This window comes from Hemitrygon akajei, chromosome 16 (assembly GCF_048418815.1).
Source record: "Hemitrygon akajei chromosome 16, sHemAka1.3, whole genome shotgun sequence".
NCBI lineage: Eukaryota > Metazoa > Chordata > Chondrichthyes > Myliobatiformes > Dasyatidae > Hemitrygon > Hemitrygon akajei.
Genome location: NC_133139.1, coordinates 46,493,102 through 46,508,964, shown reverse-complemented (window position 1 = coordinate 46,508,964; position 15,863 = coordinate 46,493,102). Strand labels below are relative to the sequence as shown.

The following is a 15,863-nucleotide window of genomic DNA, read 5'->3' as shown; positions in this document are numbered from 1 at the left end:
ATTCAATATTCAGGAGGGATAGACAGGAAAGAAAAGGAGGTGGGGTAGTGTTGCTGGTTAGAGAGGAGATTAACGCAATAGAAAGGAAGGACATTAGCCTGGAGGATGTGGAATCGATATGGGTAGAGCTGCATAACACTAAGGGGCAGAAAACGCTGGTGGGAGTTGTGTACCAGCCACCTAACAGTAGTAGTGAGGTTGGAGATGGCATTAAACAGGAAATTAGAAATGCGTGCAATAAAGGAATAGTAGTTATAATGGGTGACTTCAATATACATATAGATTGGGTGAACCAAATTGGGAAGGGTGCTGAGGAAGAGAATTTCTTGGAATGTATGCAGGATGGTTTTCTGAACCAACATGTTGAGGAACCAACTAGACAGCAGGCCATTCTAGATTGGGTATTGAGCAATGAGGAAGGGTTAGTTAGCAATCTTGTCGTGCGAGGCCCCTTGGGTAAGAGTGACCATAATATGGTGGAATTCTTCATTAAGATGGAGAGTGACATAGTTAATTCAGAAACAAAGGTTCTGAACTTAAAGAAGGGTAACTTTGAAGGTATGAGATGCGAATTAGCTAAGATAGACTGGCAAATGATACTTAAAGGGTTGACGGTGGATATACAATGGCAAGTGTTTAAAGATCACATGGAAGAACTACAACAATTGTTCATCCCAGTTTGGCAAAAGAATAAACCAGGGAAGGTAGTGCACCCATGGCTGACAAGGGAAATTAGGGATAGTATCAAGTCCAAAGAAGAAACATATAAATTAGCAAAAAACAGCAGCACACCTGAGGACTGGGAGAAATTCAGAGACCAGCAGAGGAGGACAAAGAACTTAATTAGGAAAGGGAAAAAATATTATGAGAGAAAGCCAGCAGGTAACAAAAACTGACTGTAAAAGCTTTTATAGATATGTGAAAAGAAAAAGATTGGTCAAGACAAATGTAGGTGGACATGGCAGACCAATTGAATAACTACTTTGGTTCTGTCTTCACTAAGGAGGACATAAATAATCTTCCGGAAATAGTAGGGGACCGAAGGTCCAGTGAGATGCAGGAACTGAGGGAAATACATGTTAGTAGGGAAGTGGTGTTAGGTAAATTGAAGGGGTTAAAGGCAGATAAATCCCCAGAGCCAGATGGTCTGCATCCCAGAGTGCTTAAGGAAGTAGTCCAAGAAATAGTGAATGCATTAGTGATAATTTTTCAAAACTCTTTAGATTCTGGATTAGTTCCTGAGGATTGGAGGGTGGCTAATGTAACCCCACTTTTTGAAAAAGGAGGGAGAGAAAAACCAGGGAATTGGTTAGTCTGACATCGGTGGTGGGGAAAATGCTAGAGTCGGTTATCAAAGATGTGATAACAGCACATTTGGAAAGAGGTGAAATCATCGGACAAAGTCAGCATGGATTTGTGAAAGGAAAATCATGTCTGACGAATCTTACAGAATTTTTTGAAGATGTAACTAGTAGAGTGGATAGGGGAGAGCCAGTGGATGTGGTATATTTGGATTTTCAAAAGGCTTTTGACAAGGTCCCACACAGGAGATTAGTGTGCATACTTAAAGCACACGGTATTGGGGGTATGGTATTGATGTGGATAGAGAATTGGCAGACAGGAAGCAAAGAGAGGGAGTAAACGGGACCTTTTCAGAATGGCAGGCAGTGACTTGTGGGGTACCGCAAGGCTCAGTACTGGGACCCCAGTTGTTTACAATATAAATGATTTAGATGAGGGAATTAAATGCAGCATCTCCAAGTTTGCGGATGACATGAAGCTGGGCGGTGGTGTTAGCTGTGAGGAGGATGCTAAGAGGATGCAGGGTGACTTGGATAGGTTAAGTGAGTGGGCAAATTCATGGCAGATGCAATTTAATGTGGATAAATGTGAGGTTATCCACTTTGGTTGCAAGAACAGGAAAACAGATTATTATCTGAACGGTGGCCGATTAGGAAAAGGGGAGGTGCAACGAGACCTGGGTGTCATTGTACACCAGTCATTGAAGGTGGGCATACAGGTACAGCAGGCGGTGAAAAAGGCAAATGGTATGTTGGCATTCATAGCAAAAGGATTTGAGTACAGGAGCAGGGAGGTTCTACTGCAGTTGTACAAGGCCTTGGTGAGACCGCACCTAGAGTATTGTGTGCAGTTTTGGTCCCCTAATCTGAGGAAAGACATTCTTGCCATAGAGGGAGTACAAAGAAGGTTCACCAGATTGATTCCTGGGATGGCAGGACTTGCATATGAAGAAAAACTGGATCGACTAGGCTTATACTCACTGGAATTTAGAAGATTGAGGGGGGGGGGGGATCTTATTGAAACGTATAAAATTCTAAAGGGATTGGACAGGCTAGATGCAGGAAGATTGTTTCTGATGTTGGGGAAGTCCAGAATGAGGGGTCACAGTTTAAGGATAAAGGGGAAGCCTTTTAGAACTGAGATGAGGAAAAACTTCTTCACACAGAGAGTGGTGAATTTGTGGAATTCTCTGCCACAGGAAACAGTTGAGGCCGGTTCATTGGCTATATTTAAGAGGAAGTTAAATATAGCCCTTGTGGCTAAAGAGATCGAGGGTATGGAGAGAAAGCAGGTACAGGGTTCTGAGTTGGATGATCAGCCATGATCATACTGAATGGTGGTGCAGGCTCGAGGGGCCAAATGGCATACTCCTGCACCTATTTTCTATGTTTCTATGACCTGACTTCCAAAAGGCATAAAGTTAAAGATGACACATTTCTTTAATATTTAAAGCAAGATTACTTCCTTATTCACATCTTTTACAGTTTCAAAATAACAAAAAAGGAAAAGGGCCCGAAGCAAATGTTTGGGCACCCTGCATGGTCAGTACTTAGTAACACCCCCTTTGGCAAGTATCACAGCTTGTAAATGCTTTCTGTAGCCAGTTAAGAGTCTTTCAATTCTTGTTTGGGGGATTTTTGCCCATTCTTCCTTGCAAAAGGCTTCTAGTTCTGTGAGATTCTTGGGCCATCTTGCATGCACTGCTGTTTTGAGGTCTATCCATAGACTTTCGATGATGTTTAGGTCAGGGGATTGTGAGGGCCATGGCAAAACCTTCAGCTTGTGCCACTTGAGGTAGTCCATTGTGGATTTTGAGGTGTGTTTAGGATCATTATCCTGTTGTAGAAGCCATCCTCTTTTCATCTTCAGCTTTTTTACAGATGGTGTGATGTTTGCTTCCAGAATTTGCTGGTATTTAATTGAATTTATTTTTCCCTCTACCAGTGAAATGTTCCCTGTGCCACTGGCTGCAGCACAAGCCCAAAGCATGATTGATCCACCCCTGTGCTTAACAGTTGGAGAGGTGTTCTTTTCATAAAATTCTGCACCCTTTTTTCTCCAAATATACCTTTGCTCATTGCGGCCAAAAAGTTCTATTTTAACTTCAGTCCACAGGACTTATTTCCACAATGCATCAGGCTTGTTTAGATGTTCCTTTGCAAACTTCTGGTGTTGAATTTTGTGGTGAGGACGCAGGAAAGGTTTTCTTCTGATGACTCTTCCATGAAGGTCATATTTGTGCAGGTGTCACTGCACAGTTGAACAGTGCACCACCACTCCAGAGTCTGCTAAATCTTCCTGAAGGTCTTCTGCAGTCAAACGGGGGGTTTGATTTGCCTTTATAGCAATCCTATGAGCAGTTCTCTCGGAAACTTTTCTTGGTCTTCCAGACCTCAACTTGACCTCCACCGTTCCTGTTAACTGCCATTTCTTAATTACATGAGGAACTGAGGAAACGGCTACCTGAAACACTTTGTTTTCTTCTAATAGCCTTCTCCTGCTTTGTGGGCATCATTTATTTTAATTTTCAGAGTGCTAGGCAGCTGCTTAGAAGAGCCCATGGCTGCTGATTGTTGGGACAAGGTTTGAGCAGTCAGGGTATTTATAAAGCTTTGAAATTTGCATCACCTGGCCTTTCCTAATGATGACTGTGAACAAGCCATAGCCCTAACAAGCTGATTAAGGTCTGAGACCTTGGTAAAAGTTATCTGAGAGCTCAAATCTCCTGTGGTGCCCAGACTATTGTGTAGTGCTGCTTTCCTTTTTTTTCCACTCTAAAATTGTACAAAACAAAAACAATACACTAATCTTGCTTAAAATGTTGAAAAGAATGTTTCATCTTTAACTTTATGATTTTTGGAGATCAGTTCATCTTCTACTCACTTAACTATTCACAGTAACAGAAATTTTGACCAGGAGTGCCCAAACTTTTGCATGCCACTGTAATTATCAATGGTGATATTCCATAACTTTTATCATTATATCTTGTACCTGACTACTACATTTTAATGATCTGTGTTTGTGGATCTTCAGATTTCTTTACATCATTAAAATAACATTGCTTTCCACTCTGTATAAAGCCCTTGGATTTACTCCTGCATTAGTACTGAATAGAAGACCTCGTAACCTATTCTGAGGTCAAAAATTACTGCAGATACTGGACATCTGAAATTAAGGCAGAAATGCTGAAAACATGCTGCTGGTCAGGTAGCACCTGTGGAATGAGAACCCATCAATGTTTTGGTTCTTTGACCCTTTGTCAGAATTAGAACAAAGGTATACAAGTCAGTTTTTGGTAGGCGAGAAGGTGGGGAGGGTGGGAATCACTGTCATAGGTGAGTGAAAATGGCTTGTGGAGCAGGTACTTAGATGTGCAGCTCCTATTGTGTAATGTGCAGTTAATAAGATGATGTGGAATTTGTCAGACTGTCTAGACTTTTGTATGAAAAGGATGAGGAAAACTAAGCTGACATGAGATTTAAAAAAAGAAAATGTTAAATGATGGAAAACTCATCAGGTCAGGCAACATCATTAGAAAAACAAACCATTAAAGGCTGGATGAGGGACACATCAAACTGTAAGACAGCAGGCTTAGGCCATTCAGCCAATTGATTCTGCTCTGCCATTCCATTATGGCTGATTTATTATCTGTCTCAACCCCATTCTCCTGCCTTCTCCTAGTAACCTTTGATGCCCTGACTAACCCAGAACATCATTACCCTCTATAAATTTGCTCAATGACTTTGCCTGCAAAGCCATCTGTGGCAATAAATTCCACAGATTCACCACCCTCTGGCTAAAGAAGTTCCCCCTCATCTGTTTAAAGGGGATGTCCTTCTATTATGAGGCTGTGCCCTCTGGTTCCAGATGCACACACGAGGGGAAACCTTCTCGCCACACCCACTCTAAGCCTTTCAATATTCGATGTTTCAGTGAGATCCCCCCTCCATTCTTCTAAACTCTAGTGAGTACAGGCCCAGGCCCATCTAACACTCATCACATATTAACCCTGTCATTCCTCATGAACCTCCTACATTAATGCCAGCATGTCTGTTCTTAGATAAGGGGCCCAAAACTGCTCTCAATACTCCAAATATGGTCTGACCAATACCTTATAAAGCCTCAGCACTACATCCTTGCTCTTATATTCTAGTCCCCTCAGCATAACCACCAGCTCAACCTGCATGTCAACCTTTAGGGAATCCTGTACAAGGACTCCCAAGTCCCTTTTCACCTGATTTTTTTTTTCCATTTTTCTCTCTGTTTAGAATATAGTCTATGCCTTAATTACTTCTATTGAAGTGCATGACTATAAAATATACAGACATATTCCCGACTATATATTCCATCTGCCATTCTACCAACCTGTCTGTCCTTCTGCAGACTCTCTGCTATCTCAACACTACCTGTCTCTCCTCCTATCTTTGTCTCTTTTGCAGACTTGACCACAAAACCCATCAATTCCATCATCCAGTCATTGACATATAATGTGAAAAGAAACAGACCCAATACTGACCCCTGTGGAACACCACTAATCACCAGCAGCCAGTCAGAATAGGCCCCCTTTATTTCCACCCTTTGCCTCCTGCCAGTAGCCAATCTTCTATCATTGCTGGTATTTTTCCTTTAATACCATTGGCCTCTTGTTAAGCAGCCTCATGTGTGGCACCTTGTCAAAAACCCTATGAGAAATCCAAGTGAACAACATCCACTGACTCTCCCTTGTTTATCCTGCCTGTTATACCTTCAAAAAATTCCAACAGATTTCCCCTGAAGGAAACCATGTTGACTTTAGTCTATTTTATCATGCATCTCCAAATACCCTGAAATCTTATTCTTAATAATAGACTCCCAAATTTCGCCAACCTCTGAAGTCAGGCTGACTGACCTATAATATCCTCTTCTACCACTCTCCCTTTACATTTGCAATTTTCCAGTCCTCCAGAATCTAGCAATTGTTGCCTCCACAATCTTTTCAGCTACGTTTTTTCTGAACCCTGGGGTGTAATCCATCTGATCTGACTTGTCTACCCTCAGACCTTTCAGCTTCCCGAGCACCTTCTACTTGGGCATAGCAACTACACTCACTTCTGCCCCCTGACACTAACGAATTTCTGGCATACTGCTTCGGTCTTCCACAGTGAAGACTGATACAAAATACTTAAGTTCATCTGCCATTTTCTATCCCCCATTACCATCTCTCTGGTATCATTTTCCAGCTGTCTGATATCCACTCTCCTCTCTCTTTTATTCTTTATACACCTGAAAAAACTTTTGGTATCCTCTTTTTAAAAAAATGATTGCCTAGCTTACCTTCATATTTCATCTTGTCTCTCCTTAATGCTTTTTAAGTTGTCTTCTGTTGGTTCTTAAAAGCTTCTAAACCCACTAAATTCCCACTATTTTTGCTCTTATTGTATGCCCTCTGACTTCCCTTGTCAGCTGCAGTTGCCTCAACCTCCCTTTAGAGTATTTCTTCTTTGGGATGTACAGTATCTATTCTGTACCTTCCAAATTGCCCCAGCCATTGCTGTTCTGCTGTCATCCCTGATGGCCTTCCCTTCCAATCAGCTTTGGTTAGCTCCTCTCTCATGCCTCTGTAATTCCCTTTCGTCCACTGTAATATTGATGTATTTGACTTTATATTCTCCCTCTCAAACTGCAGGATGAATTCTGTCATGATCATTGCCTCCTAAGTGTTCATTTTCCTTAAGCTCCCTAATGAAATCTGGTTCACTATACAATATTCAATCCAGAGTTGCCTCCCCCCCCCCCCCCCCACCCCCAGTGGATTCCAATCACAAGCTGATCTCAATAGCCACCTCAAAAGCCCTCCTTTGGGACCTAGCACCAACATGATTTTCCCACTCTACCTGCATATTGAAATCCCCATGACTATCATAACATTGTCTTTATAACATGCCTTTTCCATCTCTCATTGTAAATTGTATCTCCCATCCTGGCTAATGTTCAGCGGTCCTATATATAAATTCCATCAGGGTGTTTTTGCCTTTGCAGTTTCTTAACTCTACCCATAAAGATTCTACATTTTCTGAGGATTTAATTTTTTTTACTAACAGAGCCACCCCACAGTGTCTGCTTACCTGCCTGACCTTTCAATACAATGTGTATCCTTGGATGTTAAGCTCCCAACGATGATCTTTTTTTCAGCCATGACTTAGCACTGAATTTATTAGCAATAGGCTGAGAGTGGCACTAACGAGGCCCATTTATTACCTTTCAGAAGATGGTTGTGAACTGCTTTTGCAAACTGCTGTGGTCCTTTGGTGCTGCCGTTCCTACAGTGCTGTTGGGAGTACAGGATTTGGACTCGGTGATAATGAAGGAAGGGCCATGTATTTCCAAGTCAGGATGGTAGGCAGGAAAACTGCAAGGATGACTTTTTCTGGCAACCCCCTACCGGGGATCTTTGATTTCCATTTGTTAGAACCAGTGGACACAGAGCCTTGTTACAGCTGTACAAAGCCCGTAGCATCAGTCCAAATTACATTTTAGGGGTGTGAATCTAGCCCACACTCTCTGACCCTGAGAAGAAAGCCACAGCCCACACACAAATCATTGAGATGGATATAAAAATGGAATCTGCAGTTCAAAGCTTTTAAAAAAGATTCTGAAACCATTTCAGTTTATTTTTGTTATAAGAAGACAGTCTTGCTGCTGACATTTTCCTGAGGAATGTGTTATTTTGCTCACCAGGTGTTTATTATGAACCAAATTGTCAGCAATACACCATGAGTCACGCAATGCTGGTTGTTGGCTATGGAAGTACAGGTGGACTGCACTACTGGATTGTTAAAAACAGGTATAGTCACAACATCAGATTTAAGTAAAAATACTTTAAATCCTCTTGCCATTATTACTTTTAAGGGTGTTTAAGAAATATTGGCAGGTTGGTAAGGGTGGCAGGAGACGGGGGAAATTTCTGTTTTTTTAAAAAACTGACGTCTAATTTACATTGCTGAACTACAGCTTGGTACAGTGTAAATTGGATATCAACAGAGAATGGGAAAGATGCTCAGCAGGTCAGGCAGCAGCAGTGGAGAGAGAAACTGACCGATGAACCTTCATCAGATTTAGGAAAAGTTAGACATCAAGTGCATTTTAGGTGAAGAGATGGGAAGGGTAGAGAGAACCCAGGGGGTGTTTGAGGGTGGAAGTCGATGCACTATCAATAACTCCAAAAGACTGAAAGTAGAGTAAATACTGAAAGGCTTTTATTAGCAGTAAAACGGAGCACATCCATGCTGGATGACTGCCTTGGACTGTGGGAGGAGCAGTGACACCATCGCCTTTATCCAGGGGTCTGTGGGAGGAGCCACAGGAGCAGTCAGCAGAGGGGCGTGTCCAGACAGATATTCATGGTTTACCACAGAGGTGCAGTATCATAGTCATTCAGTGTGACATGAATCTGTCTCTGCCAATCATCAAGGCCCCATTCACACTAATTGTATGACTTTTTTCCATTTTCCCTTCCTTGTGCCGTGTCATATGATGTGGGTGATCATGGTCTTACCCATGTGTGGTGAACTACATATACCTGTCTGGACACGCCCCTCTGCTGACTGCTTCTGTGGCTCCTCCCACAGACCCCTGTATAAAGGTGATTGGGGCACTGCTCCCCCCTCAGTCTCCAGGATGTTGTGTGGTGGTCTCTTGCTGCTAATCGAGGTCTCTTGCAGCTAATAAAAGCCTATCGTTCACCTCCCGTCTCCAAGAGTTATTGATGGTGCATCACCATGACCATTATTCTTGACAATTTTTTTTCTGCAGAAGTGTTTTGCTATTGCCTTCTTTTGGGTAGCATCTTTAGAAGATGGGTGACCCCAGCCACTATCAATACTCTTCTGGCATCAATGGACACATTACCAGGACTTGTGATATCCACCAGCTACTCATATGACATTAAATTCTCTTTTCTATTGGGTACCTGAGCTCCTAGGAGCAAAGTCTACACAGATGTACTTCATCAGGACAGTCCTTGTCTCCTGTGATTCAGAACCCATGTGCCTGGGCTGTTCAGGGTCACCATCACTCTGTTCAAGCCTCAGGACCATTCTACCCCCAGGGGGAAGAAATGTTGGGTACATTCCCTTAAACCACAGGAGCAGGCAGAGCAGGACAAGGGCTTGACTGTGCACTGTAGATTTCTACAAATTGCAGGAATTCATACTCTGCTTACATTGTTATTCCCCATAGAGACCTGCTGGGCAAACCCTTACCAGGGCACCTTAAAGCTCCTGCCTTTTACAGACACTATTCTCCACCAGCCTGTCCAAGTCTCCCTGATCTCTGGGACCTCTCTCTGTTCAATTTCCCTTCCTTGCAGCATCTATTTTAGAAGGAGTAATGAATCTCCAGAAGCCAGAAGAGTATTCTTTTCATACCGTGGGCTCCATCTTTAAAGTTTAGCTCACAAGTGTACACAAATGAGTGTACTGGAGAGTGTACGTATGCAAGGTAGTGTACTAGACTTGCCTAACAATAGTATAGTGCACAGCATGTACATATAGGACTGTGGATGTGAATGTTCTCAGCAGTGTGTGTATATATATATATATATATATATTAGAGAGATATCTATAGATAAGTTTAGTGGACAAAATAAATACAGGGCAGTGTACAGGTTGTATAATGAACTGCACTTGATGACAGTGTACATAGTGCATTGGATAATGTGTATACTGGACAGTGTATATCAAGGACAATACAGGCTCATAGAATAATACTTTTAGGAAGCTAGACTGTATACAGACCTCAAAGGATATTCAGGGAAGCACTGACCACAGCAGCTGTTACAACAATAGTACTAAGTACAAGCCATGCTGACTAACTTGCCATTTCTTTAATATTTTCCAGCTACAGCACTCAATGGGGAGATCAAGGCTACATTTTCATGTCCAAAGACAGAGGGAACAATTGTGGAATTGTAACACATGCAGTCTATCCAGTGATTCAGGGCTGAGTCTCGCACTGTTATGCAGGAAGTGCTTCACCCTCTGGGTGTGACTGTGTGAGACCGAGAGCTTGCTGGTTTGCTTACTGTTGCTTTGTTTACAATTTTGTGTGGTGATATGAACATAATCTGTCTTTCTTGGAACTCAAACTACTATTTAAGTTGTGAACATAGTGAATGTTGGATGATTGGAATTGGCTGAGAAACAAATCCTATTGGTGATGTAATTCCTGTGTCTACTTCAGGGCAGAGACATGACCCTGCTGAGCAGGGTATTCCTCATCCTCCTCCCCTTGAAGAGAGCAGCCTGGATGAAAAACTGGACACAAAGCCATTTGGCCCTTTGGCTCCAGTTGACTCTGAGTGGAGCAATCCCATCATTATACACCATTCCACGTTTTTCTCGCAGCCCTGCAACTTTTGCTCTGAAAAGCTCTCAAACTGTTCTGAATCTTCAGTCATTTAACGGCACCATTAGCAGGTCCCAGTGATCAGCTACCAGCAACAAAAACAGAACATCTTCAAACACTCAGTAGATCACACAATATCTATGGAAAGAGAAACATCTATAGCACATCCTTAGGATGTGGGAGGAAACCCACAGATTCAGAGTACCTGTGACTAGTATTAAACTTGCATCTCTGGAGCCAATGGGAAAGCTGGGCTAGGTGAATTATTATTGTTAACTTAATAAAAGTTTCTATCCCTGCCAGAAATGCAGTTACTTACATGTTAACTAATAATAGCTGTTCATTGGACTGTAGTTCACTTGGACTGTCAGTTTTATGTTTTAATATTCCAATGCACAAATTTGATATTCCGATCTTGTTGTTGTTCATGTGATTTGTTTATTTTTGCACATAGCGCTTTGATATTTTTCTTTGAATTGCTTCCACGGTTTTGCTTCGTGGCTGTCTGAAGAAGTTGAATATCTGTTGTATACTGCATACATACTTTGATAATAAATGCATCTTGAACTTTGATTGCCCAAATTGGGTGGAGCATGGTGACTGATTTTAAATCTTGCATTTAATTTTTCAACCTCCATGGCTCAAGAATGCAAGGGTTCAACGACGCAAGCACATCAGAACAAAAAGAGGATTAACACTCAGGCAACTGGACGCTTCAGACCCCAGCACGGTTCAGACAGAGCAACACACACAAAATGCTGGAGGAACTCGGGTCAGGCAGCATCTATGAAAATTAATAAACAATCAATGTTTTGGGCTGAGACCCTTCTTCAGGACTGGAAAGGGAAGGGGAAGATGCCCAAATACAAAAAGGTTGTGGGGAGGGGAAGAAGGGCTAGCTAGAAGGTGATAACCAGGTGGATGGGAAAGGTAAAGGGCTGGAGAAGAATGAATTTCTCCACTTTTCCTGTGGTCAATCCACAGGACTTGACCTCTCTGATTCCCTTGCTCATTTGACTTTCCTCACTAATCTCCCACCTGGCACATACAGCATCCCTGCAAGTGACAGAAATGCTACACCTGGCCATTTACCTGCTCCCTTACCCCCGTTCAGGGCCACAAACAGTCCTTCCAGGGTAGGCAGCCAGTGCAGAGTACCCCTGAGGCTGTTCCCCTCAACCACTTTGGACAATGTTGGGGGGATGACCTACCAAGCAGAAGCTGCAGTGACCTGATCTCTGGCATTGAGTCTGTCTTTGTGGCTCAGAAGTGAAGGGGGAAGAAGAGGAGCACAGTAGTGATAGAAGATTCCATAATTAGAGGAGTGGGCGGCAGATTCTGTGGTGTCAGAGTCGGGGAAGTCTCAGATTGGGTTCACAGCATTCAAAAGAGCGAGGGTGAACAGCTGGAAGTTGTGGTACATATTAGTACCAATAACATGGTTAGAAAAAGGGAGGAGGTTCTGGAAAGAATATAGGGAGTTGGGTAGAAAGCTGAAAAACAGGACATCCAGGGTAGTAATCTTTGGATTCCTGCCTGCGCCACACATCAGTGAGGGCAAGAATGGGATGAATTGGCAGATGAATATGTGGATGAAGAATTGGTGCGGGGGGAAGAGTTTCAGATGTATGGATCACTGGGCTCTCTTTTTGGGAAGGTACGACCTGCATTCAAAAAGAATGGGTTACATGTGAACCCAAGAGGAATCAATATTCGTGCGGGCAGTTTAGCAAGAGCTGTTCGGAGGAACTAAACTAATTTGACCAGGAGGATGGGAACCGGAATGATAGGGCTGAGAAAGGGGCAGTTTGTATTAAAAGAAATGAGACTCTGAGGAAGGACAGGCAGAGGATAGGACAAAGTTACAGTCAGAGGGATGAGTTAAGAGTGTAACAGGAGATCAAAATTGAAAAGGGTGATCAATATAAAGGTGTTATATTTGAATTTACACAATATACAGAATAAAGTAAATGATCTTGTACTGCAGTTAGAGATTGGCAGGGATGACATTGTGGGCATCACTGAGTTGTGGCTGAAAGATCATAGTTGGGAGCTTAACATCCAAGGATCGAAAGGACAGGCAGGTAGGAATAGGGGGTGGAGTGACTATTTTGGTAAAAAATCAAATCAAACCCCCATAAAGCGGTAACATAGGATTAAAAGATGTAGAATTCTTGTGGCTAGAGTAAAGAAACTGCAAGGGTTAAGAGACCCAGATGGGAGTTGCATACAGCCTCTGAACAGTAACCAGGTTGTCGGGGTACGTGCTGTAATGAGAGGTTAGACAAACTTGTAAACCTCTCCAAAGCCTCGACATCCTTACTATAGTGGGGCAACCAGAACTGTATTTAATACTTCAGATGCGGCTCAACTAGAGTTTTATAAAGTGGCAACATAACCTCCTGACTTTTGAACTCAGTGCCTCGACTAATCAAGGTAAGCATGCCATATTCCTTCTTAATCTCCTTATCAACCTGTGTAACCACTTTCACGGAGCTATGAACTCTATATATTTTGTTAGTGACAGAAAGTCTCTTGTTCATATGCAACATTCCTTCAACACTGCATTAGCCTCAACCCCCTAGACTAAACTTTTAAACAACCATGATATGTCTAAATGGTAAACAGAAGAGATTCTGCAAATGCTGGGAATCCAGAGTAACACACACAAAATGCTCGAGGAACTCAGCCGATCAGATGGCATCTGTAGGAGTGAATAAACAGTCAATGAGATCCTGAAGACAGGACTGGAAAGGAAGGGGGAAGATGGCAAAATTAAAAGGTGGGGGGAGTGGAAGGAGGACTAGCTGGAAGGTGATAGGTGAAGCCAGGTGGGTAGGAAAGATAAAGGGCTGGAGAAGAAGGAATCTGATAGGAGAGGAGGGTGGACCATGGGAGAAAACAAAGAAGTAGGGGCTCCGGAGAGAGGTGAAAAAAGAGGAAAAAAAAGAGGTTAGAGTGGGGACTAGAAGAGGAGGGAAGGGGAGTGAGAAAATAGTTACTGGAAGGAGAAATTGATGTTCATACCATCAGACAGAGTATGTGCTGTTTCTCCTCTACCCCAGGAGTGGCCTTGTTATTGGCAAAAGAGGAGGCCATGGACTGACATATTGGAATGGGAATTGGGATGGGAACTGATCTGCAACTGATATATAGCACACTGTATTCTTTGCCCACAAAGAAGAAGAGGAATAGCCCTTAACTCGGCAGTGGAGTTATCGGGGAACAGTCATGACGGCGTTTCCATTGCAAGCTATTCTTGTTTTTACAAGGCTGAGTTGCTAGCTCGACGCTCAACCAGACTTGGATTCGAACTCGGGAACCTTCACTCCAGAGTCCGGCGCTGATATTATTGCGCCACCAAGTGGGACAACACTGTCCACAACTCCACCAATATTGGTACCATTTACTAACTTTCCAACTTTCCCATCTACATTCTCATCCAGGTCATTTATATACATCACAAACAGCAGAGGTCCCAGCACAGATCCCTGTGGAACACCACTAATTACAGATCTCCAGCTTGAATAAGTCCCTTCAACCACCCTCTGTCTTCTATGCACAAGCCAGTTCTGAATCCAAACAGCCAATTCTCCGCAGACCCCATGCATCCTAATCTTCTGGATTAGCCTCCCATGAGGAACCTTATCAAACGCCTTACTAAAATCCATGTAGACAACACCCACTGTTCTAACTTCAGTAATTATTGGCTAGCTTACCTTCATATTTCATCCCTTCTCTCTTCATGGCTTTTTAGTTGCCTTCTGATGGTTTTTAAAAGCTTCACAATCCTCTAACTTCCCACTAATTTTTGCTTAATTAAATGCCCTGCCATTTCCTTTTATGCTGTCTTTGACTTCCCTGTCAACCAGGGTTTCCTCGCCCTCCCTTTAAAATACTTCATCTTTGGGATGCATCTTTCCAGCACCTTCTGAACTGCTCCCAGAAACTCCAGCCATTGCTGTTCTGCCATCATCCCTGCTCATATCCCATTCCATTCAACTTTGGCTACCTCCTCTCTCATGCCTCTGTAATTCCCTTTACTTCACTGTAATACTGATAACATCTGATTTTAGCTTCTCTTTCTCAAACTTCAGGGTGAATTCTTTCATATTATGATTACTGTCTCCTATGGGTTACCTTACTTTCACTTCTCTAATCAAATCTGGATCATTACATAACACCCAATCCAGAATTGCCAATCTCTAGTGGACACAACCACAAGCTGCTCTGAAGCACCATCTGGCAGGCATTCTACCTCTTCCCTCTCTTGGGATCCAGCACCAATGTCATTTTTCCAATCTACCTGCATATTGCAAGGCTCCATGACTATCCTAATATCATCCTTATTACATGCCTTTTCTATCTTGGGTTGTTTTCTCTAGAGTAGCAGAGGCTGAGGGGAGATCTGATAGAGGTTTACAAGATTGAGAGGCATAGACAGAGTAGACAGTACCTTTTTTTTAGGGTTGAAATGTCTAATACCAGAGGGCATGCATTTAAGGTTAGGGGGGGTCATTTCAAAGGTGTGAGTGGTAATAATTATTTTTTTTAAACACACACACACACACACACACACACACACACACACACACACACACACACACACACACACACACACACACACACACACACAGGAATTCACTGCCTGTGGTGGTGGTGGTAGAGAAAGATACATTAGGGACTTTTAAGAAATGTTTAGAAAGGCTCAAGAATGTGAGGAAAATGGAAGGCTATGGACATTATGTAGGCAGAGAGGATCAACTTAGTTGGCCATTTGATTACTAATGTAATTGGTTTGGCACAACATTGTGGGCTGAAGGGCCTGTTCATGTGCTGTAGTGTTCTACATTCCATGTTCTAAAAACCTGGAGGAACTCAGCAGGTCAGGCAGCATCTATAGAGAGGAATAAACAGTTGGTGTTTCAGGCCAAAACCCTTCATCAGAACTGACGTGTTTATCATCCTCAAATCTTTTATGCCCCCTTTCCAGTTTCACCACTTATTTGTTTTAACAGGGTGACCAAAACTGTACAGAGTGGCAGCACCAATGATATATAGATCTGTAACATAGTGTTACAAATCCTTTACTCAGTACTCTGACTGTTGAAGGCCAGCGTACAGAACACCTTTTTCACCAGCTCATCAACCTGTGATGGCACTTTCAATAGACAATA

At 42.6% G+C, this 15,863-nt stretch overlaps 1 protein-coding gene across 1 annotated transcript in view; it reads left to right on the top strand.

Annotated features, from left to right (window-relative positions):
• The window catches only part of LOC140740015 (procathepsin L-like), a 46,237-nt gene extending 34,978 nt beyond the window's left edge, over positions 1–11,259 (top strand). Inside the window, exons 7-8 of the mRNA XM_073068796.1 lie at positions 8,020–8,125; positions 10,180–11,259. Coding sequence (XP_072924897.1) covers positions 8,020–8,125; positions 10,180–10,285 — 212 coding nt within the window. The 3' untranslated portion in view covers positions 10,286–11,259. The remainder of the gene's footprint in view (positions 1–8,019; positions 8,126–10,179) is intronic.
• Positions 11,260–15,863: the final 4,604 nt, after the last annotated feature.